Genomic DNA, 24,917 nt, shown 5'->3' with positions numbered 1-24,917 from the left:
GCTGCTGAGCCGTACCCATGCACACACACTGATACACTCACTCACTCACTCTCTCTCTCTCTCTCTCTCACACACACACACACAAAACCACACACACACAAAACCACACCAGCAGCTGAACTGTATTTTGTATGGAACGTAATGGCGCACTTGTGCATCTGACATCTTAAATAGCAATGAATAGCAATGCTAATGTTTGAGATCCTTTTTGTATGACAGATCTCCATCCTCTTACTAACTAGTCGGCCTTACCGTACTTCCAAGTCCTACACAAGGAAGCTGGGAAGTCGAGGCTATTTAGACTCAGACAGTAGTCAAATGGTATCTGTGTATCATCAGGTCACACTACAGAGAGACTGAGAGCTGTGGCTCACCAGTCTGGGTCTCCTGATCTCCCCTAATCTCTATCACTGGTTGGTTTCTGTACTAGGTTGGACCAGGACCATGTAGAACGTTTGGCCATATTCTCTACATTTATTCAGACATTTCCCTATTAGATGACCCGTTGTAAACAAGCAAAAACAGAGCAGCGAATTTAACAGACGTTTAGTTATTTATCATGGATTATCATTGGAGATGACGTGTATACAAGCCTTCGTTGTGTTGTGGTGTCAACACATGGCATGTCTGCTTTCACTGAACATCTTTATAGGTTCTGATGAACTATCAGCAAAACAAACAGCACAGCGAGGAAACGTCAAGTATCAATCAGCGACGGCTATGGAGGAGAACGTGGCGCTCTCGGGAACGTTCAGATAGAATTCGCATTGGCCCAATTCTCTCTCTCTCTCTCTCTCTCTATATATATATATATATATATATATATATATATATATATGACTCTGGGTTGGACCAAATTATTTAGAGTGTTTGGACTTTTAGAATGTTGAATGTTGTCATAATTCTAGACATTCAGTTACATAGCAACATTTGAATATTCCCCATGTAAGGTAATGAGGTGGAAACATGGCTGCCATAGAATTTTTACGCATCACAATGCTCATCCTAGACATTATTACATCACGTAATGTGAAAGTGGAACTGACACCGTTTTAACTACTTTGCAGAAATAGAAACAAACAAGTAATTATAATATCGATCTAAAATATCAAAACCCGCAGTATATGCTTCTAAACTTTAAACTTCATACGAGGTTTCAAGGCATTTTTTTTTGGGGGGGGTGGGGGGGCAGAATTAAATCAATGCAGTCAATCAATGCACGATCAATAAAATTCACCAATAAATGAAATGGCTTGGTCGTGTAATAAATATTACTAGCAGGTTGTACATCGCAGCGGGTACATTTTTCTGTTGCTTCCAGCTATTCAGTTATGGACCGTTTCTCTTTCACTAACCCAATAGTTTGGACAAAAACAGACGGAGAAAAAGGCCAGTGATTGGTCAAATATCTACACAATCAATCTGGCTAAACACAGTAGTTTGGATGGGTTATGATATGTTAAAAAAAAGACTACAATCCTTTAACACAGCAGCAGCAGGTTTGAACATTTAAGAATAAATACGTGGTCGACGAGACGTGTTTCTGTCCCTCTGATAGAATATGTGTACGGTAACTTACGGTAACCGTAATCTCATGTTTTTCAGAAGGCCATGAGACTAACACCCCCCACCCCACCCCCCACACACACACTCCTACTCCCACAGCCATTTCCAACAACCCCTACACACCCACTTCCAACAACGGCTACACCCCCCACACTGGCTAGCCTCCACACTGCTACTGGAAACCAGAGCCTATGACAGCTGAATCAAAGAGTGGGAATAGAAATGAGCGAGAGATAGATAGAGACATGAGAGAGAGAGAGAGAGAGAGAGAGAGAGAGAGAGAGAGAGTTGGATGCAGGGGGCTTAGAGTTATGGAGTGGGCGTTGTATGTCTACAAATAGCAGATCTCCTGTCCAACAGCCCCTCATTCAGTCATCAACCTCCAACAGCAACCCAGTTCCTCCAGCCAGACCCTCGGACAACATCCACCATGAGCAAGTCCTTCTCCTCCCAGTCCGCCCAGTCAGCCTCTTCCTACCGCCGGACCTTTGGTTCTGGTATTGGATCCACCCCAGGCATGTCCTCCATGTTCTCCCACGGTGGACGCGGCTCCTCCGGCTCGGCCCACATGTCCTCCAGAGTCTACGAGATGACCAAAAGCTCCGCCCGCCCCAGCTACTCCTCCGGCAGCATTCGTTCCTCCTCCGGCGGCGCGATGCGCTCGTACGCCGGGATGGGCGAGAAGCTGGACTTCAACCTGGCCGACGCCACTAACCGCGACTTCCTGGACACCCGAACCAATGAGAAGGCAGAGTTGCAGCACCTGAACGACCGGTTCGCCAGCTACATCGAGAAGGTCCGTTTTCTAGAGCAGCAGAACGCTACCCTGGTGGTGGAGATCGAGAGGATGAGGGGTCACGAGCCGACCCGCGTGGCCGAGATGTACGAGGAGGAGATGAGAGAGCTGAGGCGTCAGGTGGACGGCATGTCCAATGACCGAGCCCGCATGGAGGTGGAGAGAGACAACCTGGCAGACGACCTGCAGAAACTCAAACTCAGGTGAGAGGTCAGGGGTAAAAAAACATACAGCAAAATCAAATCAACAGTTTATTTGTCTTGCTATCCTGCAAGCTCTTCCAAAACAACGCAGTGTTCAATGAGAGAGACGTTTGTAAAATCACTGGACAATACGCTCTTGATTAAGAACTCATGAGAGAAAAGTTAGTAAAAACAGAAGAGAGGATGTTATTATAATCCGGATCAATGGAAGTAGATATATTTCAAACTGCATGATGTAGAAGTTTGTTAAATATGTTAAAAAAAAAAAAAGAGAATCACTGAAACTACCTGTTACCTATTACTACTGTAATATGTTCTTGATCAAGTTATTCGCTTGAGAAGTTTGGGTCGTTTGATAATGGGCCCTCAATATATATATCACTATCTTGATATTCCAATAAGTGTACATCCTGAAACTACCAGAGTGATGTATCAATACACAGTGGAACAGGTGTTATCTGTTGTGCTGAGTGAAGATCCTTAGAATGTATCCAAAGACCGAATGGTGATATGATCTGAATACACGTCATGTCTTTTTTTCTGCTGAATCGGGGAGAGTAACGTGAGTCCCGACAGCGATTAGTCTTGAATTATCTATAAGTATTTGTATAACTATTCTCTCTTCCATTGGCCCATTGGCCCAACCAACCAGTGCTCCCAACACATTGGCTAACCAGGGCTATCTGCATTGTGTCCCACCACCCACCAACCCCTCTTTACGCTACTGCTACTCTCTGCTACTCTCTGTTCATCATATACAGTGGGGCAAAAAGGTATTTAGTCAGCCACTTATAAAGATGAGAGAGGCCGGTAATTTTCATCATAGGTACACTTCAACTATGACAGACAAAATGAGGGTAAAAAATCCAGAAAATCACATTGTAGGATTTTTAATGAATTTATTTTATTTTTTATTTATTTTTATTTTATTTTATGATTTTGATTTGGCTATCCTCCATCTTAGAGGGAGTATATCAGTGAAGGTGTCAGTTGACATTGGAATGAACAAACAAAATACTTGAAGTTCTCTCTTGCTATGCTGAAGCTATATATATAGATATATATCTATATATTATATACTTTTGTAATTTCCCCACAAGAGAAAATGGTTGAGAATGAATGCAGAAGAGATTGAGAAAGAGGATGTCAGAAGACAGAGAGAACGTGATGAGATTATAAATATGTGCCAACGGTCAAAGTGAGGGAAAAAGCAGAGGATTACCAATATTGTGAAGGGCAGAAATAATGAGATCTGAATGCAGGATGGATAAACAGACATTACCCCTACTGTCTCAAAGTGTCCCCATAGTAGACAGATACAGAGAGAGAGAGGGACAGACAGACAGACAGACAGACAGACAGACAGACAGACAGACAGACAGACAGACAGACAGAGTCATGCAGACAGACAGACAGACAGACAGACAGACAGACAGACAGACAGAGAGACAGACAGACAGACAGACAGACAGACAGACAGACAGACAGACAGACAGACAGACAGAGTCATGCAGACAGACAGACAGACAGACAGACAGACAGACAGACAGACAGACAGACAGACAGACAGAGTCATGCAGACAGAGTCATGCAGACAGACAGATAGACAGACAGACAGACAGACAGACAGACAGACAGACAGACAGACAGACAGCGAGACAGACAGACAGACAGACAGACAGACAGACAGACAGGCAGACAGGCAGACAGACAGACAGACAGAGAGACAGACAGAGTCATGCAGACAGGCAGACAGACAGACAGACAGACAGACAGACAGACAGACAGACAGACAGACAGACAGACAGAGTCATACAGACAGACAGACAGACAGACAGACAGACAGACAGACAGACAGAGTCATGCAGACAGACAGACAGACAGACAGACAGACAGACAGACAGACAGAGTCATGCAGACAGACAGACAGACAGACAGACAGACAGACAGACAGACAGACAGACAGACAGAGTCATGCAGACAGACAGACAGACAGACAGACAGACAGACAGACAGACAGACAGACAGACAGACAGACAGACAGACAGACAGACAGACAGACAGACAGACAGCTCGTCTTTGTCCACCAGTTGCTCAGAGACCTCTCAGGAATCAGCAGAATACCATTCCCATATTAGCCCACTATTCTTATCCAATATACCCTGAGTGCCTACTGTACTCCTCCTAAATATAGCCCGATATCAGCAGGCCTATTGGATGCTGTGTCTGACTGTGGCGTGCCAAGGCCTCATGAGAGTCTATAACCGTAAACTGTGGAAGCGTTCAACAGTGTTTCAAGTTTCACGTTTTGTTTTTATTGTCACGTGCTACAGGGAAATGTCTTTTCTTGCTCAGTAGTAGTAGACATAAATAAAGTAGAACAAAAACACAGGAGAAATAGAAATGAGAGGAACATTTAGTTTTGTTTTGTTGTAGTGTTGTTAATAGACGTTTCTATTTCGAGGTACAGGATCAACGGTGTGAAATGGTCTCTGGGTTTTTTTCTTCATGGGATTTTCTCTGCACTGTAAACAGTTGACGTGATCCAGCTCCTCCAAGGCTCTGCGAGGGAAAGGGGTTTGGGTGCAGCGTAGACGGAGGAACGAGGGAGAGTCAAACCAGTGTTGAAAGTGGAGGTGGAGAGGGGTGACAGTTTGAGAAGGCTCTGGGGTGGAACACATAGCATGCTGTGTCATACTGACCTCAGGTCAACTCAGGGTTGGGATTCATAGTGTTTCAGAGTAGCAGCGCTGATCTAGGATCAGTTTTGCCCTTTAGATCATAATGAATCAGATTACATGGAGAGGAGGACCTGATCCTAGATCATAATGACTCAGATGACGTGGACAGGAGGGACGTAATCCTAGATCATAATGACTCAGATGACGTGGACAGGAGGGACGTGATCCTAGATCATAATGACTCAGATGACGTGGACAGGAGGGACCTGATCCTAGATCATAATGACTCAGATGACGTGGACAGGAGGGACGTGATCCTAGATCATAATGACTCAGATGACGTGGACAAGAGGGACGTGATCCTAGATCATGATGACTCAGATGATGTGGACAGGAGGGACCTGATTCTAGATCAGACACTCCTACTCTGACACACTTGATACATACATGTTCTGCTCTGCTCAGCCATCTCTGTAGCTCACTGACCTCTCTGCGTTTCTGTTTGACCCTTGACCTGCCTTAGGACAGCTGAAAGGGGTCCACTGTACGAGGAATGTGTGTCTCTGGGGGGAAGGGTCCATTCCTCTAGGCACAGAGAGAGACTGTGCTTTAAAGATATAGTGATAACCGCACAGCATCGGTTCAACTGAGTAAAGTCTACTGTTCCAAATTGTTTGCATAGTCAACTGACACACACACACACTGACCCTACCAGACATGCCACCAGGGGTCTTTTCACAGTCCCCAACTGACACACACACACTGACCCTTCCAGACATGCCACCAGGGGTCTTTTCACAGTCCCCAACTGACACACACACACACTGACCCTACCAGACATGCCACCAGGGGTCTTTTCACAGTCCCCAAATGACACACACACACTGACCCTTCCAGACATGCCACCAGGGGTCTTTTCACAGTCCCCAACTGACACACACACACTGACCCTACCAGACATGCCACCAGGGGTCTTTTCACAGTCCCCAGGACCAGAAACGAATTCAAGGAAACTTACAGTATTATACAGAGCTGCGAGTGAATGTCTCATATAGTGAACAGCAAACCTGGTTTCAAAAACAACACCTCACGGCACAACACTTCTCCTCCATGTGACCTACTGGTTGTGTGTACGTGCTGACGTGTATGTAGAACTGATAGATGAACACACACACACACACACACAAACACACATACACATACACACACACACACACACACACACACACACACACACACACACACACACTACGTGTTAATGTTTTAAATATATGTAAATTGTCAAGTCTTTTGTCTGTAATGTGTATTTTGGGTCAGAGCCCAGTAAGACCAGTAAGACCAGCTGTCTAATGGGGATCCCAATAAACATGGAATCAAAATCACAACAATCACAGGCTCAGATAGGGAGGAAAAGGTTGTCTCTGAATCTGTTTACACTCCAACTGAGCCTTTTCTTTAACCTTCCTTCCTTCCTTCCTCCCTCCCTCCCTCCCTCCCTCCCTCCCTCCCTCCCTCCCTCCCTCCCTCCCTCCCTCCCCCCCCTCCCTCTCCCTCCCTTCCTCCCTCCCCCCCCTCCCTCCCACCCACCCCTCCCTCCCTCCCTCCCCTCCCTCCCTCCCTCCCCTCTTCCTCCCTCCCTCCCTCCCACCCCCTCCCCCCTCACCCTCCCCTCCCTCCCCCCACCCCCCTTCCTCCCTCCCCCCCTCCCTCCCTCCCTCCCCTCCCTCCCTCCCTCCCTCCCTCCCCCCCTCCCTCCCTCCCCCTCTTCCTCCCTCCCTCCCTCCCCTCACCCCCTCCCCCTCACGCTCTCCCCTCCCCCCCCCACCCCCTTCCTCCATCCCCCCTCCCTCCCTCCCACCCCCCTCCCTCCCTCCCTCCCTCCCTCCCCATCTCCCTCCTCCCTCACCCCCCCCCTCCCTCCCTCACGCTCTCCCCTCCCTCCCCCCTCCCCCTTCCTCCATCCCCCCTCCCTCCCTCCCTCCCTCCCTCCCTCCCTCCCCCCTCCCTCCCTCCCTCCCTCCCTCCCTCCCTCCCTCCCTCCCTCCCTCCCTCCCTCCAGACTGCAGGAGGAGATCCACCAGAGGGAAGAGGCAGAGAACAACCTGTCTGCCTTCAGAGCTGTGAGTCACACTTCCCCTCTCCTTCTCTCTCTCTTTGTCTGCCTTCAGAACTTTCTCTCTTCCCAAATGATCAATGAAATACATGCTGTCAGGTTAGATCAATGATAACAGTGCAGAGTGTGACACCAACATCAACCGAAGCTGCTATTGTTCCCAAGAGTAACTTCTGAGTCTCTCTCTCATCCTCTCTGTCTCTGTCTGTCTGTCTGTCTGTCTGTCTGTCTGTCTGTCTGTCTGTCTGTCTGTCTGTCTGTCTGTCTGTCTGTCTGTCTGTCTGTCTGTCTGTCTGTCTGTCTGTCTGTCTGTCTGTCTGTCTGTCTGTCTTTCTGTCTGTCTGTCTGTCTGTCTGTCTGTCTGTCTGTCTGTCTGTCTGTGTCTCTCATCTTTCTCTGTTTCTCTCTCTGTCTCTCTGTCAATATGTTACGTCAACTCTCGTCTTGGGAAAGGCCTTGTGCTGAAACATCGACATTAAAACAGCCTCTACTACATCCACTTGTTGCGTTTCTCTAGGACGTGGACTCTGCCACGCTGGCCAGGCTGGACCTGGAGAGACGCATTGAAAGCCTGCAGGAGGAGATCACCTTCCTCAAGAAGATCCACGAGGAGGTCAGTAGTGTCCCAGGTCCTTTATGCTAACCCTTCTCACCCTGCGATAGAATAGCACCCTGCTCAGGGTGGTGTACTTGTACATCAAGCCTCATGCTACAGAAACAGGAGATAGAATTACCCATAGGGCTGGAGTCTGTCTCAGATAAGGCAACTTACTTATGCCCTTTTAACACTACTGAGCCGAGCTGGGCTGAGCCAAGCTGAACCGGCCCGGGCCACACCACACCACACTACACCACACTACACACCACACCACACCACACTACACCACACTACACACCACACCACACCACACTACACTACACTAAACTACACTACACCACACTACACTACACCACACTACACACCACACCACACCACACCACACTACACCCCACTACACCACACCACACCACACCAACTATACACACCACACCTACAAAACCAACTATACACACCACACCACACTATGCACAGTGGATGGGGAGAGGGACTTTTCTAGCTTCTAAAGCCAGAAGTCCTTTCATGCTGTCTCCTTCCCCTGACATTTGACTTCAGAGAAATGCTGGCTTGTGTCAGCTGGTTCGTGACATGGAATGCCCTCTGCAACATTGTTCAACACATGCACAGCTATAATTAAACCATGAGAGAGAAGCTAGATGCTGGGAAATGTGTGAGTGAGTGAGAGAGAGAGAGATAGAGAGAGACCGACCGAGAGAGAGAGAGAGAGAGAGAGAGAGAGAGGGAGGGAGAGAGAGAGACAGAGAGAGAGACAGAGAGAGAGAGAGAGAGAGAGAGGCAGAGAGAGAGAGACCGACCGAGAGAGAGAGAGAGAGAGAGAGAGAGACAGAGAGAGAGAGACAGAGAGAGAGACAGAGAGAGAGAGGCAGAGAGAGAGAGACAGACAGAGAGAGAGACAGAGAGAGAGAGAGAGAGAGACAGACAGAGAGAGACAGAGAGAGAGAGACAGAGAGAGAGAGAGAGACAGAGAGAGAGACAGAGAGAGAGAGAGAGAGAGAGAGAGAGAGAGAGACAGAGAGAGAGAGAGACAGAGAGAGAGACAGAGAGACAGAGACAGAGACAGAGAGACAAAGACCACTGGTCCTGTATTGTAGGAGCAATGGTTTTTCCTGGTCAGTATAGTCAGTGTAACCCTGGGATCAGTCAATAAATCAGGAGAGTGGAGGAACAAAAATATTTGTTATGGCTAATGGCTGATCATCTAAATGAAATCCTGTATGTACTTCTGAACCCAAACCTCTGACCCCTAACCTCTATCCTCTGACCTCTGAAACCTGACCTCCGAACTCTATCCTCTGACCCCTGCAGGAGATCCATGAGCTGACGAGCCAGATGCAGGAGACCTCGGTGCAGGTCCAGATGGACATGTCCAAACCAGACCTGACCGTTGCCCTCAGGGACATCCGTATGCAGTACGAGGGCATCGCAGCCAAGAACATCTCCGAGGCAGAGGACTGGTACAAGTCCAAGGTAAACACCATGTATAACAGTAGTATATAATATGGTATAGTACAGAGGAACCATCTACAACAGTAGTATATAATATGGTATAGTACAGAGGAACAAATTCTTATTTTCAATGACAGCCTAGGAACGGTGGGTTAACTGCCTGTTTAGGGGCAGAACGAAAGATTCGTACCTTGTCAGCTCGGGGATTTGAACTTCAACCTTTCGATTACTAGTCCAACGCTCTAACCACTAGGCTACCCTGCCGCCCCTGGTAATATGGTATAGTACAGAGGAACCATCTATAACAGTATTATAATATGGTATAGTACAGAGGACTGGTACAAGTCCAAGGTGAAAACACTAGACATATGGGTGGGTAGTGACAGTGGGGTCATTGTTAGAGAGGCTTGCTGCCATCAGGATGGTTGACAGAATTGGCTTAGGACAGTACAGAACAGGATTGGCTTAGGACAGTACAGAACAGGATTGGCTAAGGACAGTACAGAACAGGATTGGCTTAGGACAGTACTGAACAGGATTGGCTGAGGACAGTACAGAACAGGATTGGCTGAGGACAGTACAGAACAGGATTGGCTGAGGACAGTACAGAACAGGATTGGCTGAGGACAGTACAGAACACGATTGGCTAAGGACAGTACAGACCAGGATTGGCTTAGGACAGTACAGAACAGGATTGGCTAAGGACATCAGCACCACTAGACAGTGACAGTACAGAACAGGATTGGCTAAGGACAGTACAGAACACGATTGGCTAAGGACAGTACAGAACAGGATTGGCTTAGGACAGTACAGAACAGGATTGGCTGAGGACAGTACAGAACAGGATTGGCTAAGGACAGTACAGAACACGATTGGCTAAGGACAGTACAGAACAGGATTGGCTGAGGACAGTACAGAACACGATTGGCTAAGGACAGTACAGACCAGGATTGGCTTAGGACAGTACAGAACAGGATTGGCTAAGGACAGTACAGAACAGGATTGGCTTAGGACAGTACAGAACAGGATTGGCTGAGGACAGTACAGACCAGGATTGGCTGAGGACAGTACAGAACAGGATTGGCTTAGGACAGTACAGAACAGGATTGGCTAAGGACAGTACAGAACAGGATTGGCTAAGGACAGTACAGAACAGGATTGGCTTAGGACAGTACAGAACAGGATTGGCTGAGGACAGTACAGAACAGGATTGGCTTAGGACAGTACAGAACAGGATTGGAGCCTATTCCGTTTCAGTTAAGTAATTCAATTGGAATTGGAATTAAATTGACTGCATTGCAATTCAATTAAATCGACCCCAAGTCCCCAACCCTGGCAAAGAACATGTGACTGCCAGTACTTTAAGTGAAGCAGTGTTAAATAAGCTAAAATTGGATATGATATGTGGACAGTGACAGTAGCTAAGCTAACTACATCGGCACCACTAGACAGTGACAGTAGCTAAGCTAACTACATCAGCACCACTAGACAGTGACAGTAGCTAAGCTAACCACATCAGCACCACTAGACAGTGACAGTAGCTAAGCTAACTACATCAGTACCACTACACAGTGACAGTAGCTAAGCTAACTACATCGGCACTACATCGACACCACTACACAGTGGACAGTAGCTAAGCTAACTACATCGGCACCACTACACAGTGACAGTAGCTAAGCTAACTACATCAGCACCACTAGACAGTGACAGTAGTAGCTAAGCTAACTACATTAGTACCACTACACAGTGACAGTAGCTAAGCTAACTACATCGACACCACTACACAGTGACAGTAGCTAAGCTAACTACATCGGCACTACATCGACACCACTACACAGTGACAGTAGCTAAGCTAACTACATCGGCACCACTAGACAGTGACAGTAGCTAAGCTAACTACATCAGCACCACTGCACAGTGACAGTAGCTAAGCTAACTACATTGGCACCACTAGACAGTGACAGTAGCTAAGCTAACTACATCAGCACCACTAGACAGTGACAGTAGCTAAGCTAACTACATCAGCACCACTAGACAGTGACAGTAGCTAAGCTAACTACATCGGTACCACTACACAGTGACAGTAGCTAAGCTAACTACATCAGCACCACTAGACAGTGACAGTAGCTAAGCTAACTACATCGACACCACTACACAGTGACAGTAGCTAAGCTAACTACTTCCGCACCACTACACAGTGACAGTAGCTAAGCTAACTACATCAGCACCACTAGACAGTGACAGTAGTAGCTAAGCTAACTACATCGGTACCACTACACAGTGACAGTAGCTAAGCTAACTACATCGACACCACTACACAGTGACAGTAGCTAAGCTAACTACATCGGCACTACATCGACACCACTACACAGTGACAGTAGCTAAGCTAACTACATCGGCACCACTAGACAGTGACAGTAGCTAAGCTAACTACATCGGCACCACTAGACAGTGACAGTAGCTAAGCTAACTACATCAGCACCACTAGACAGTGACAGTAGCTAAGCTAACTACATCAGCACCACTAGACAGTGACAGTAGCTAAGCTAACTACATTGGCACCACTAGACAGTGACAGTAGCTAAGCTAACTACATTGGCACCACTAGACAGTGACAGTAGCTAAGCTAACTACATCAGCACCACTAGACAGTGACAGTAGCTAAGCTAACTACATTGGCACCACTACACAGTGACTGTAACATCTATTCTATCCCATGTCTCCACCTTCTCTCCAGGTGTCAGACCTGAACCAGGCTGTGAACAAGAACAACGATGCTCTGAGACAGGCCAAACAGGAGAGCATGGAGTTCAGGCATCAGATCCAGTCCTACACCTGTGAGATCGACTCTCTCAAGGGAACCGTGAGTAGTCTGTTACTACACCCTACTCTCTGTTACTACACCCTACTCTATATTACTACACCCTACTCTATATTACTACACCCTACTCTCTGTTACTACACCCTACTCTCTGTTACTACACCCTACTCTATATTACTACACCCTACTCTATATTACTACACCCTACTCTATATTACTACACCCTACTCTATATTACTACACCCTACTCTATATTACTACACACTACTCTATATTACTACACCCTACTCTATATTACTACACCCTACTCTATATTACTACACCCTACTCTATGTTACCACACCCTACTCTATATTACTACACCCTACTCTATATTACTACACCCTACTCTATATTACCACACCCTACTCTATATTACTACACCCTACTCTATATTACTACACCCTACTCTATATTACTACACCCTACTCTATATTACTACACCCTACTCTATATTACCACACCCTACTCTATATTACTACACCCTACTCTGTGTTACTCCACCCTACTCTATATTACTACACCCTACTCTATATTACTACACCCTACTCTATGTTACTCCACCCTACTCTGTGTTACTCCACCCTACTCTATATTACTACACCCTACTCTATATTACTACACCCTACTCTATATTACTCCACCCTACTCTGTGTTACTCCACCCTACTCTATATTACTACACCCTACTCTGTGTTACTCCACCCTACTCTATATTACTACACCCTACTCTATATTACTACACCCTACTCTATATTACTACACCCTACTCTGTGTTACTCCACCCTACTCTATATTACTACACCCTACTCTATATTACTACACCCTACTCTATATTACTACACCCTACTCTATATTACTACACCCTACTCTATATTACTACACCCTACTCTATGTTACCACACCCTACTCTATATTACTACACACTACTCTATATTACTACACCCTACTCTATATTACTACACCCTACTCTATGTTACTACACCCTACTCTATGTTACTACACCCTACTCTATGTTACTACACCCTACTCTATATTACTACACCCTACTCTATATTACTACACCCTACTCTATATTACCTTACCCTACTCTATATTACTACACACTACTCTATATATTACCACACCCTACTCTATATTACTACACCCTACTCTATGTTACCACACCCTACTCTATATTACTACACACTACTCTATGTTACTACACCCTACTCTATATTACTACACCCTACTCTATATTACTACACCCTACTCTATATTACCACACCCTACTCTATATTACTACACAATACTCCATATTACTACACACTACTCTATATCCTATTGGACTGTTACTACATGCTCCTCTAGATCCTCCTGTACCAAGTTTACTCTTGTTTTCTTCCCTTCATGGATTTGACAGGAAAGGATTGGTGCTAGAAACTCCCTCTAGCCGTGTTTTAAACCAATCCAATGCTTTCCCTTTTAAATGGGTGGGGAGTAGTTCACACTTCAGGACAATTCTCTAACCTATCATCACTTCAATCACCTCTCCACCAGCTCCCCTCTCACCTCTCAATCTAACTATGATACCTGTTCATGTGATGATCTCTCTCTCTCTCTCTCTCTCTCTCTCTCTCTCTCTCTCTCTCTCTCTCTCTCTCTCTCTCTCTCTCTCTCTCTCTCTCTCTCTCTCTCTCTCTCTCTCTCTCTCTAATCCTTCTCACCTCCCTCCCCCTCTCACCTCTCTCTCTCTCTCTCTCTCTCTCTCTCTCTCTCTCTCTCTCTCTCTCTCTCTCCCCTACAGAACGAGTCTCTGCTGAGGCAGATGAGGGAGATGGAGGATCGTCTGGGAAACGAGGCTGGAGGTTACCAGGACTCCGTCACCCGTCTGGAGGCTGAGATCGCCAAGATGAAGGATGAGATGGCTCGTCACCTCAGAGAGTACCAGGACCTCCTCAATGTCAAGATGGCCCTGGATATAGAGATCGCTACCTACAGGAAGCTACTGGAGGGAGAGGAGAGCCGGTAGGAGAGAGGGATATGTAGGGAGAGGGATAGAGAAGAAGGAGGGAAGGAGGTGCAGGGGGAGGGATAGAGAAGAGGGAGGGAAGGGGTGCAGGGGGAGAGACTGAGAAGATGGAGGGGTAGGGGAGGGATAGAGCAGAGGGATGGAAGGAGGTGCAGGGGGAGAGACTGAGAAGATGGAGGGGTAGGGGAGGGATAGAGAAGAGGGAGGGAAGGAGGTGCAGGGGGAGAGACTGAGAAGATGGAGGGGTAGGGGAGGGATAGAGAAGAGGGAGGGAAGGAGGTGCAGGGGGAGGGACAGAGAAGATGGAGGGAAGGAGGTGCAGGGGGAGGGACAGAGAAGATGGAGGGGTAGGGGAGGGATAGAGAAGAGGGAGGGAAGGAGGTGCAGGGGGAGACTGAGAAGATGGAGGGTTAGAGGAGGGATAGAGAAGAGGGAGGGAAGGAGGTGCAGGGGGAGAGACTGAGAAGATGGAGGGGTAGGGGAGGGATAGAGAAGAAGGAGGGAAGGAGGTGGGGGGGGAGAGACTGAGAAGATGGAGGGGTAGGGGAGGGATAGAGAAGAGGGAGAGAAGGAGGTGCAGGGGGAGAGACTGAGAAGATGGAGGGGTAGGGGAGGGATAGAGAAGAAGGAGGGAAGGAGGTGCAGGGGGAGAGACTGAGAAGATGGAGGGGTAGGGGAGGGATAGAGAAGAGGGAGGGGTAGGGGAGGGATAGAGAAGAAGGAGGGAAGGAGGTGCAGGGGGAGAGACTGAGAAGATGGAGGGGTAGGGGAGGGATAGAGAAGAGGGAGGGGTAGGGGAGGGATAGAGAAGAAGGAGGGAAGGAGGTGCAGGGGGAGAGACTGAGAAGATGGAGGGGTAGGGGGGGATAGAGAAGAAAGAGGGAAGGAGGTGCAGGGGGAGAGACTGAGAAGATGGAGGGGTAGGGGAGGGATAGAGAAGAAGGAGGGAAGGAGGTGCAGGGGGAGAGACTGAGAAGATGGAGGGGTAGGGGAGGGATAGAGAAGAGGGAGGGGTAGGGGAGGGATAGAGAAGAAGGAGGGAAGGAGGTGCAGGGGGAGAGACTGAGAAGATGGAGGGGTAGGGGAGGGATAGAGAAGGAGGGAAGGAGGTGCAGGGGGAGAGACTGAGAAGATGGAGGGGTAGGGGAGGGATAGAGAAGAAGGAGGGAAGGAGGTGCAGGGGGAGAGACTGAGAAGATGGAGGGGTAGGGGAGGGATAGAGAAGAGGGAGGGAAGGAGGTGCAGGGGGAGAGACTGAGAAGATGGAGGGGTAGGGGAGGGATAGAGAAGAGGGAGGGGTAGGGGAGGGATAGAGAAGAGGGAGGGAAGGAGGTGCAGGGGGACTGAGAAGATGGAGGGGTAGGGGAGGGATAGAGAAGATGGAGGGGTAGGGGAGGGATAGAGAAGAGGGAGGGAAGGAGGTGCAGGGGGAGAGACTGAGAAGATGGAGGGGTAGGGGAGGGATAGAGAAGAGGGAGGGAAGGAGGTGCAGGGGGACTGAGAAGATGGAGGGGTAGGGGAGGGATAGAGAAGAGGAAGGGAAGGAGGTGCAGGGGGAGAGACTGAGAAGATGGAGGGGTAGAGGAGGGATAGAGAAGAGGGAGGGAAGGAGGTGCAGGGGGAGAGACTGAGAAGATGGAGGGTTAGAGGAGGGATAGAGAAGAGGGAGGGAAGGAGGTGCAGGGGGAGGGACAGAGAAGATGTAGGGGAGGGATAGAGAAGAAGGAGGGAAGGGAGGAGTGTTGGAGAGGGATAGAGATGATGGAGGGGTACGGGAGGAACAGGGGGGGAGGGATAGAGAAGAGTGACAGATAGCCCTGGACATAGAGATCGCTGCCTAACAGGTGATAAACAGTATTAGGAAGTGGACTGGAGAGAGAAGTAAGTGGAATAGGTCCTGAATGCTTCTGCAATGAGAAGAGCTAGAAGGATAGATCGTATTGATAGAGAGAGAGAAAGAGAGAGAGAGAGAGAGAGAGAGAGAGAGAGAGAGAGAGAGAGAGAGAGAGAGCGTGGTGGGGGAGGGGGGCAGACGAGGCTAGATAGAGGGGCGAGGACAGTGCATCATTAAAATCATCATAAACAAATGATGTCACCTGTAAATAACTATTCTGTTGGTGTTCTCTCTTTCTTCCCCAGAATCACTGTATCTGGCTCCCAGTCTTCTCACTCTGGCTCCCACTCTGCTGCCTCATTATATTCCACTGTTGGATTCAGAGGTGACCACTGAAAACACACTTCCTCACAACTGACCAATCACCAAAGAGTCCTATAAGACATGTACAGTAACTTAAAGTAAAGGGATGGTGAGAGCAGAATCACAATTTCACCACGAGGTGGAGCAGCTGTACCTGAAAACACTGACAGCATGAATTGATGCATTTCGGATATTTGCATCACTGAGACCACAATCAGTTCAACGATAACAACAGAGGATGATTGAAGTTAATTGATTGGTTGATTGATTGGTTGGTTGGTATATTAAACTGTGGCTATTGATGTTAGATTGAGGCAGAGTGAATCATATATACAACTCTGGGTTGATGTTGATGTTAGATTGAGGCAGAGTGAATCATATATACAACTCTGGGTTGATGTTGATGTTAGATTGAGGCAGAGTGAATCATATATACAACTCTGGGTTGATGTTGATGTTAGATTGAGGCAGAGAGAATCATATATACAACTCTGGGTTGATGTTGATGTTAGATTGAGGCAGAGTGAATCATATATACAACTCTGGGTTGATGTTGGATTGAGGCAGAGTGAATTATATATACAACTCTGGGTTGATGTTGATGTTAGATTGAGGCAGAGTGAATCATATATACAACTCTGGGTTGATGTTGTGATTCTGTTCCTACGAGGTTGTCTTAACTCTGTCCGATCCATCCGCAGAGAGCAGCCCAGACGTCGGACGATCAGCAGAGGTCCACTCCAAGAAGACTGTCCTGATCAAGACCATCGAGACCCGCGATGGAGAGGTAAAGTCAACACACAGAAGATGACATCCAATATCGGCTTTGTTCCAAGTAAACACCTTATTCCCTAAATAGACCACTACCAGGGTTCAGGTGAAAGGTAGTGCACTATATTTTAATTTAACCTTTATTTAACTTGGCAAATCAGTTAAGAACAAATTCTTATTTTCAATGACGGTTAACTGCCTGTTCAGGGGCAGAACGACAGATTTCTACCTTGTCAGCTCGGGGATTCGAACTTGCAACCAAGTCCAACGCTCTAACCACTAGGCTACACTGCCGCCCCAGGGAATAGGGTGCCATTTGGGAGGTATCGTTGGGAACCCACAGCTGACAGTCAGTACGCAGAGAAAAAGACAACTGATCATGCAGGCCGAGCTTAATGAAGGCAGACAAAAGTATCTCATAGCCTTATACAGCTTTTAATCAATGTTCATTTTTTGTTCTAGATTACATATTCTATGAGCGATGGAGCTAGTGCTCTGTGTGTAAGTGCGGCTTAAATATCAACTTTTGACCCAACCAGCCTTTTAATTAACTCACTTTTCATATTCTCACCCCCTCAGTATTAGACCTGATGACTGAGTCCTCTCCCTCAGACCTGATGACTGAGTCCTCTCCCTCAGACCTGATGACTGTGTCCTCTCCCTCAGACCTGATGACTGTGTCCTCTCCCTCAGACCTGATGACTGAGTCCTCTCCCTCAGTATTAGACCTGATGACTGTGTCCTCTCCCTCAGACCTGATGACTGTGTCCTCTCCCTCAGACCTGATGACTGTGTCCTCTCCCTCAGTATTAGACCTGATGACTATGTCCTCTCCCTCAGACCTGATGACTGTGTCCTCTCCCTCAGACCTGATGACTGTGTCCTCTCCCTCAGACCTGATGACTGTGTCCTCTCCCTCAGTATTAGACCTGATGACTGTGTCCTCTCCCTCAGACCTGATGACTGTGTCCTCTCCCTCAGACCTGATGACTGTGTCCTCTCCCTCAGACCTGATGACTGTGTCCTCTCCCTCAGACCTGATGACTGTGTCCTCTCCCTCAGACCTGATGACTGTGTCCTCTCCCTCAGACCTGATGACTGAGTCCTCTCCCTCAGACCTGATGACTGTGTCCTCTCCCTCAGACCTGATGACTGTGTCCTCTCCCTCAGACCTGATGACTGTGTCCTCTCCCTCAGACCTGATGACTGTGTCCTCTCCCTCAGACCTGATGACTGTGTCCTCTCCCTCAGACCTGATGACTGAGTCCTCTCCCTCAGACCTGATGACTGTGTCCTCTCCCTCAGACCTGATGACTGTGTCCTCTCCCTCAGACCTGATGACTGAGTCCTCTCCCTCAGACCTGATGACTGTGTCCTCTCCCTCAGACCTGATGACTGAGTCCTCTCCCTCAGTATTAGACCTGATGACTGTGTCCTCTCCCTCAGACCTGATGACTGTGTCCTCTCCCTCAGACCTGATGACTGTGTCCTCTCCCTCAGACCTGATGACTGTGTCCTCTCCCTCAGACCTGATGACTGTGTCCTCTCCCTCAGTATTAGACCTGATGACTGTGTCCTCTCCCTCAGACCTGATGACTGTGTCCTCTCCCTCAGACCTGATGACTGTGTCCACTCCCTCAGACCTGATGACTGTGTCCTCTCCCTCAGACCTGATGACTGTGTCCTCTCCCTCAGTATTAGACCTGATGACTGTGTCCTCTCCCTCAGACCTGATGACTGTGTCCTCTCCCTCAGACCTGATGACTGTGTCCACTCCCTCAGACCTGATGACTGTGTCCTCTCCCTCAGACCTGATGACTGTGTCCTCTCCCTCAGACCTGATGACTGTGTCCTCTCCCTCAGACCTGATGACTGTGTCCTCTCCCTCAGACCTGATGACTGTGTCCTCTCCCTCAGACCTGATGACTGTGTCCTCTCCCTCAGACCTGATGACTGTGTCCTCTCCCTCAGACCTGATGACTGTGTCCTCTCCCTCAGACCTGATGACTGTGTCCTCTCCCTCAGACCTGATGACTGTGTCCTCTCCCTCAGACCTGATGACTGTGTCCTCTCCCTCAGTATTAGACCTGATGACTGTGTCCTCTCCCTCAGTACTAGACCTGATGACTGTGTCCTCTCCCTCAGACCTGATGACTATGTCCTCTCCCTCAGACCTGATGACTGTGTCCTCTCCCTCAGTACTAGACCTGATGACTGTGTCCTCTCCCTCAGACCTGATGACTGTGTCCTCTCCCTCAGACCTGATGACTGTGTCCTCTCCCTCAGTATTAGACCTGATGACTGTGTCCTCTCCCTCAGTACTGATGACTGTGTCCTCTCCCTCAGACCTGATGACTGTGTCCTCTCCCTCAGTACTAGACCTGATGACTGTGTCCTCTCCCTCAGACCTGATGACTGTGTCCTCTCCCTCAGTACTAGACCTGATGACTGTGTCCTCTCCCTCAGACCTGATGACTGTGTCCTCTCCCTCAGACCTGATGACTGTGTCCTCTCCCTCAGACCTGATGACTGTGTCCTCTCCCTCAGACCTGATGACTGTGTCCTCTCCCTCAGACCTGATGACTGTGTCCTCTCCCTCAGACCTGATGACTGTGTCCTCTCCCTCAGACCTGATGACTGTGTCCTCTCCCTCAGACCTGATGACTGTGTCCTCTCCCTCAGTATTAGACCTGATGACTGTGTCCTCTCCCTCAGACCTGATGACTGTGTCCTCTCCCTCAGACCTGATGACTGTGTCCTCTCCCTCAGACCTGATGACTGTGTCCTCTCCCTCAGACCTGATGACTGTGTCCTCTCCCTCAGACCTGATGACTGTGTCCTCTCCCTCAGACCTGATGACTGTGTCCTCTCCCTCAGACCTGATGACTGTGTCCTCTCCCTCAGTATTAGACCTCAGACCTTATGACTGTGTCCTCTCCCTCAGACCTGATGACTGTGTCCTCTCCCTCAGACCTGATGACTGTGTCCTCTCCCTCAGTATTAGACCTGATGACTGTGTCCTCTCCCTCAGACCTGATGACTGTGTCCTCTCCCTCAGACCTGATGACTGTGTCCTCTCCCTCAGACCTGATGACTGTGTCCTCTCCCTCAGACCTGATGACTGTGTCCTCTCCCTCAGTATTAGACCTGATGACTGTGTCCTCTCCCTCAGACCTGATGACTGAGTCCTCTCCCTCAGACCTGATGACTGTGTCCTCTCCCTCAGTATTAGACCTGATGACTGTGTCCTCTCCCTCAGACCTGATGACTGTGTCCTCTCCCTCAGACCTGATGACTGTGTCCTCTCCCTCAGACCTGATGACTGTGTCCTCTCCCTCAGACCTGATGACTGTGTCCTCTCCCTCAGACCTGATGACTGTGTCCTCTCCCTCAGACCTGATGACTGTCCTCTCCCTCAGACCTGATGACTGTGTCCTCTCCCTCAGACCTGATGACTGAGTCCTCTCCCTCAGTATTAGACCTGATGACTGTGTCCTCTCCCTCAGACCTGATGACTGTGTCCTCTCCCTCAGACCTGATGACTGTGTCCTCTCCCTCAGACCTGATGACTGAGTCCTCTCCCTCAGTATTAGACCTGATGACTGTGTCCTCTCCCTCAGACCTGATGACTGTGTCCTCTCCCTCAGACCTGATGACTGTGTCCTCTCCCTCAGACCTGATGACTGAGTCCTCTCCCTCAGACCTGATGACTGTGTCCTCTCCCTCAGTATTAGACCTGATGACTGTGTCCTCTCCCTCAGTATTAGACCTGATGACTGTGTCCTCTCCCTCAGACCTGATGACTGTGTCCTCTCCCTCAGACCTGATGACTGTGTCCTCTCCCTCAGACCTGATGACTGTGTCCTCTCCCTCAGACCTGATGACTGTGTCCTCTCCCTCAGACCTGATGACTGTGTCCTCTCCACCCCACCTCAGAGCACCTCACCCTCCTCTCACATTTAAAAAGAACCTACAGAGGACACCAGGATTGGGTTCAATATCTTCTCAATTGAATCAATTCAGGAATTGTACATATTCCAACAAACGTTTAGCAGAATTGGAATTAAAATTAGAATTTTAGTCTACTTCCTGAATTGACTGGGATTGATGTAACCCAACCCTGTAGGACACAATATTCTTCACATTAAACTACAGATGTGTATTCCCTGTCTTGTCCAAACTGTAACGGTCTCTAATGCATTTCTTGTCCATGTACACCACCGTTCCGAAGTGTGGAGTCAATTAGAAATGTCCTTGTTTTTGAAAGAAAAAAATTCAATTATTTTTTTGTCCATTAAAAATAACATCAAATTGATCAGAAATACAGTGTAGACAATGTTAATGTTGTAAACAACTATTGTAGCTGATTTTCTTTATGGACAGATGAATATCTGAGTTCCCAGTCATGTGAAATCCATAGATTAGTTTAAATTGACATGGAAACCATGTGTTAGTTATATTTCACACCATTTCACCTCCTGCCATTACCGCAAGCACGTCCTCCCTAATTTAAGTGCCACCAGCCTCCTGTGGTTAGTTCGTGCATGTGTTTTAAATGACAACTTCGTCATCGATTCACATTTTAAAATATATATTTTTATTTATTTAACTATGCGAAGGTATTTATATGAGGGGACTGTTGTATTTTAAATATTTTTAAATTGTGTGTAATTGAACGAAGCAAAGGCTCCCTTGTCAAAGAGACGTTGGTCTCAAAGGGACAACGCATCGAAACAACGGGTCAATATAAAACCATAAAATAAACTGTGTCTCTCGAAGCCATCTGTTTGTTGTTACTGTGCCTGACCTATCCACCCTGACCTCTCTTCTCCTCCCGCAGGTGGTCAGTGAATCTACACAGCACCAGCAGGACATCATGTAAACAACAACAACAACAGCAACAACAAGCTTAAATTAGGGAGAAAACAAATGGGATGTTTACATACAAAGATACGAGGGGTTCTCTAGCTGCCGTTCCTAAGGCAAAGCCTCGTTTTAAAAAAAGGTATCTTTTTTTGAGAGGGAGTGAATTATGAACACCTTACGAAGTGTTATAACCACCTTATGAAGGGTTATATCCTTCATAGGAATGTTTATAACTCATGAACTCCAACTAATCAGATGTTATATGACCCATCTCCGAAGCAGAAGAACATAAGAAGAAAGACAATGTTAAGTTACAGTAATCAGAAGGTGGGAACAAGGTGGAGTGAAAGTCAAGTCAGGCCCTGGCCAGAACAGAACATGCATGGCTAGAAGGGATCTCCAGAAGGTCAAGAGATGGATCTCTGTAGTGCACGTCTGTGTGTGAGTGGGTCTCTTTGCTTCACAATAGTTTCACAGTGGCAAATGATTTGAAATAAAGATATACTGTATCTTCAAAAGAGAATACAATTGATTCTATTCCTTGGTTATTTTATATATATATTTGTATCCCAAATGGCACCCTATCCCCCATATAGTGAACTACGTTTAACAGGAACGAACAGGGCTCTGGTCAAAAGTAGTGCACTAAATAGCGAATATGGTGCCATTTTGCTAAAGTAAAACAGGGATGGGTTAATTAAAGAGCTTGTTTAATTTCTTGTCTGATTAAAGCTTACTATAACGGATACCAGTGTATTACAATGGAGTAGCGAGGATTTAGCTTCCGAGTCTTCATAACAGGAGGTAATACTAGTCTTCATAACAGGAGGTAATACTAGTCTTCATAATAACAGGAGGTAATACTAGTCTTCATAATAACAGGAGGTAATACTAGTCTTCATAATAACAGGAGGTAATACTAGTCTTCATAATAACAGGAGGTAATACTAGTCTTCATAATAACAGGGAGGTAATACTAGTCTTCATAATAACAGGAGGTAATACTAGTCTTCATAATAACAGGAGGAGGTAATACTAGTCTTCATAATAACAGGAGGTAGTCTTCATAATAACAGGAGGTAATACTAGTCTTCATAATAACAGGAGGTAATACTAGTCTTCATAATAACAGGAGGTAATACTAGTCTTCATAATAACAGGAGGTAATACTAGTCTTCATAATAACAGGAGGTAATACTAGTCTTCATAATAACAGGAGGTAATACTAGTCTTCATAATAACAGGAGGAGGTAATACTAGTAACAGGAGGAGGTAATCATAATAACAGGAGGTAATACTAGTCTTCATAATAACAGGAGGAGGTATTACTAGTCATCACAATAACAGGAGGAGGTAATACTAGTCTTCATAATAACAGGAGGAGGTAATACTAGTCTTCATAATAACAGGAGGTAATACTAGTCTTCATAATAACAGGAGGTAATACTAGTCTTCATAATAACAGGAGGTAATACTAGTCTTCATAATAACAGTAATACTAGTCTTCATATTAACAGGAGGTAATACTAGTCTTCATAATAACAGGAGGAGGTAATATAGTCTTCATAATAACAGGAGGTAATACTAGAGGAGGTAATACTAGTCTTCATAATAACAGGAGGTAATACTAGTCTTCATAATAACAGGAGGTAATACTAGTCTTCATAATAACAGGAGGTAATACTAGTCTTCATAATAACAGGAGGTAATACTAGTCTTCATAATAACAGGAGGTAATACTAGTCTTCATAATAACAGGAGGTAATACTAGTCTTCATAATACTAGTCTTCATTATAACAGGAGGAGGTAATACTAGTCTTCATAATAACAGGAGGTAATACTAGTCTTCATAATAACAGGAGGTAATACTAGTCTTCATAATAACAGGAGGTAATACTAGTCTTCATAATAACAGGAGGTAATACTAGTCTTCATAATAACAGGAGGTAATACTAGTCTTCATAATAACAGGAGGTAATACTAGTCTTCATAATAACAGGAGGTAATACTAGTCTTCATAATAACAGGAGGTAATACTAGTAATATTAACAGGAGGTAATAGTCTTCATAATAACAGGAGGTAATACTAGTCTTCATAAGGAGGTAATACTAGTCTTCATAATAACAGGAGGTAATACTAGTCTTCATAATAACAGGAGGAGGTAATACTAGTCTTCATAATAACAGGAGGTAATACTAGTCTTCATAATAACAGGAGGTAATACTAGTCTTCATATTAACAGGAGATAATACTAGTCTTCATAATAACAGGAGGTAATACTAGTCTTCATAATAACAGGAGGTAATACTAGTCTTCATAATAGGTAATACTAGTCTTCATAATAACAGGAGGTAATACTAGTCTTCATAATAACAGGAGGAGGTAATACTAGTCTTCATAATAACAGGAGGTAATACTAGTCTTCATAATAACTAGTCTTCATAATAACAGGAGGAGGTAATACTAGTCTTCATAATAACAGGAGGTAATACTAGTCTTCATAATAACAGGAGGTAATACTAGTCTTCATAATAACAGGAGGTAATACTAGTCTTCATAATAACAGGAGTAATACTAGTCTTCATAATAATACTAGTCTTCATAATAACAGGAGGAGGTAATACTAGTCTTCATAATAACAGGAGGTAATACTAGTCTTCATAATAACAGGAGGTAATACTAGTCTTCATAATAACAGGAGGTAATATAGTCTTCTAACAGGAGTCTTCATAATAACAGTAATACTAGTCTTCATAATAACAGGAGGTAATACTAGTCTTCATAATA

At 46.5% G+C, this 24,917-nt stretch overlaps 1 protein-coding gene across 1 annotated transcript; it reads left to right on the top strand.

Annotated features, from left to right (window-relative positions):
- The first annotated feature begins 1,737 nt into the window (after positions 1-1,737).
- On the top strand, positions 1,738-22,656 carry LOC135547721 (desmin-like). The gene is made up of 9 exons (XM_064976968.1): positions 1,738-2,565; positions 7,306-7,366; positions 7,877-7,972; positions 9,284-9,445; positions 12,162-12,287; positions 14,070-14,290; positions 16,434-16,513; positions 17,193-17,278; positions 22,103-22,656. The coding sequence occupies exons 1-9, from the start codon at positions 1,997-1,999 to the stop codon at positions 22,142-22,144; spliced, it is 1,443 nt and encodes a 480-aa protein (XP_064833040.1). The 5' UTR covers positions 1,738-1,996; the 3' UTR covers positions 22,145-22,656.
- The last annotated feature ends 2,261 nt before the right edge of the window (positions 22,657-24,917 follow it).

The sequence above is a fragment of the Oncorhynchus masou genome, chromosome 10 (assembly GCF_036934945.1).
Source record: "Oncorhynchus masou masou isolate Uvic2021 chromosome 10, UVic_Omas_1.1, whole genome shotgun sequence".
Lineage (NCBI taxonomy): Eukaryota > Metazoa > Chordata > Actinopteri > Salmoniformes > Salmonidae > Oncorhynchus > Oncorhynchus masou.
Note: the sequence above shows the minus strand (reverse complement) of the source record. Positions and strands in the feature narration are given on the sequence as shown.

Bases quoted from the DNA above. Each gene is read 5' to 3' on its own strand.
- LOC135547721 (XM_064976968.1), top strand. From the start codon at position 1,997: ATGAGCAAGTCCTTCTCCTCCCAGTCCGCCCAGTCAGCCTCTTCCTAC. The intron at 2,566-7,305 runs GTGAGAGGTCAG...CCCTCCCTCCAG, and splicing joins CTGCAGAAACTCAAACTCAG to ACTGCAGGAGGAGATCCACC. The intron at 7,973-9,283 runs GTCAGTAGTGTC...TGACCCCTGCAG, and splicing joins TCAAGAAGATCCACGAGGAG to GAGATCCATGAGCTGACGAG.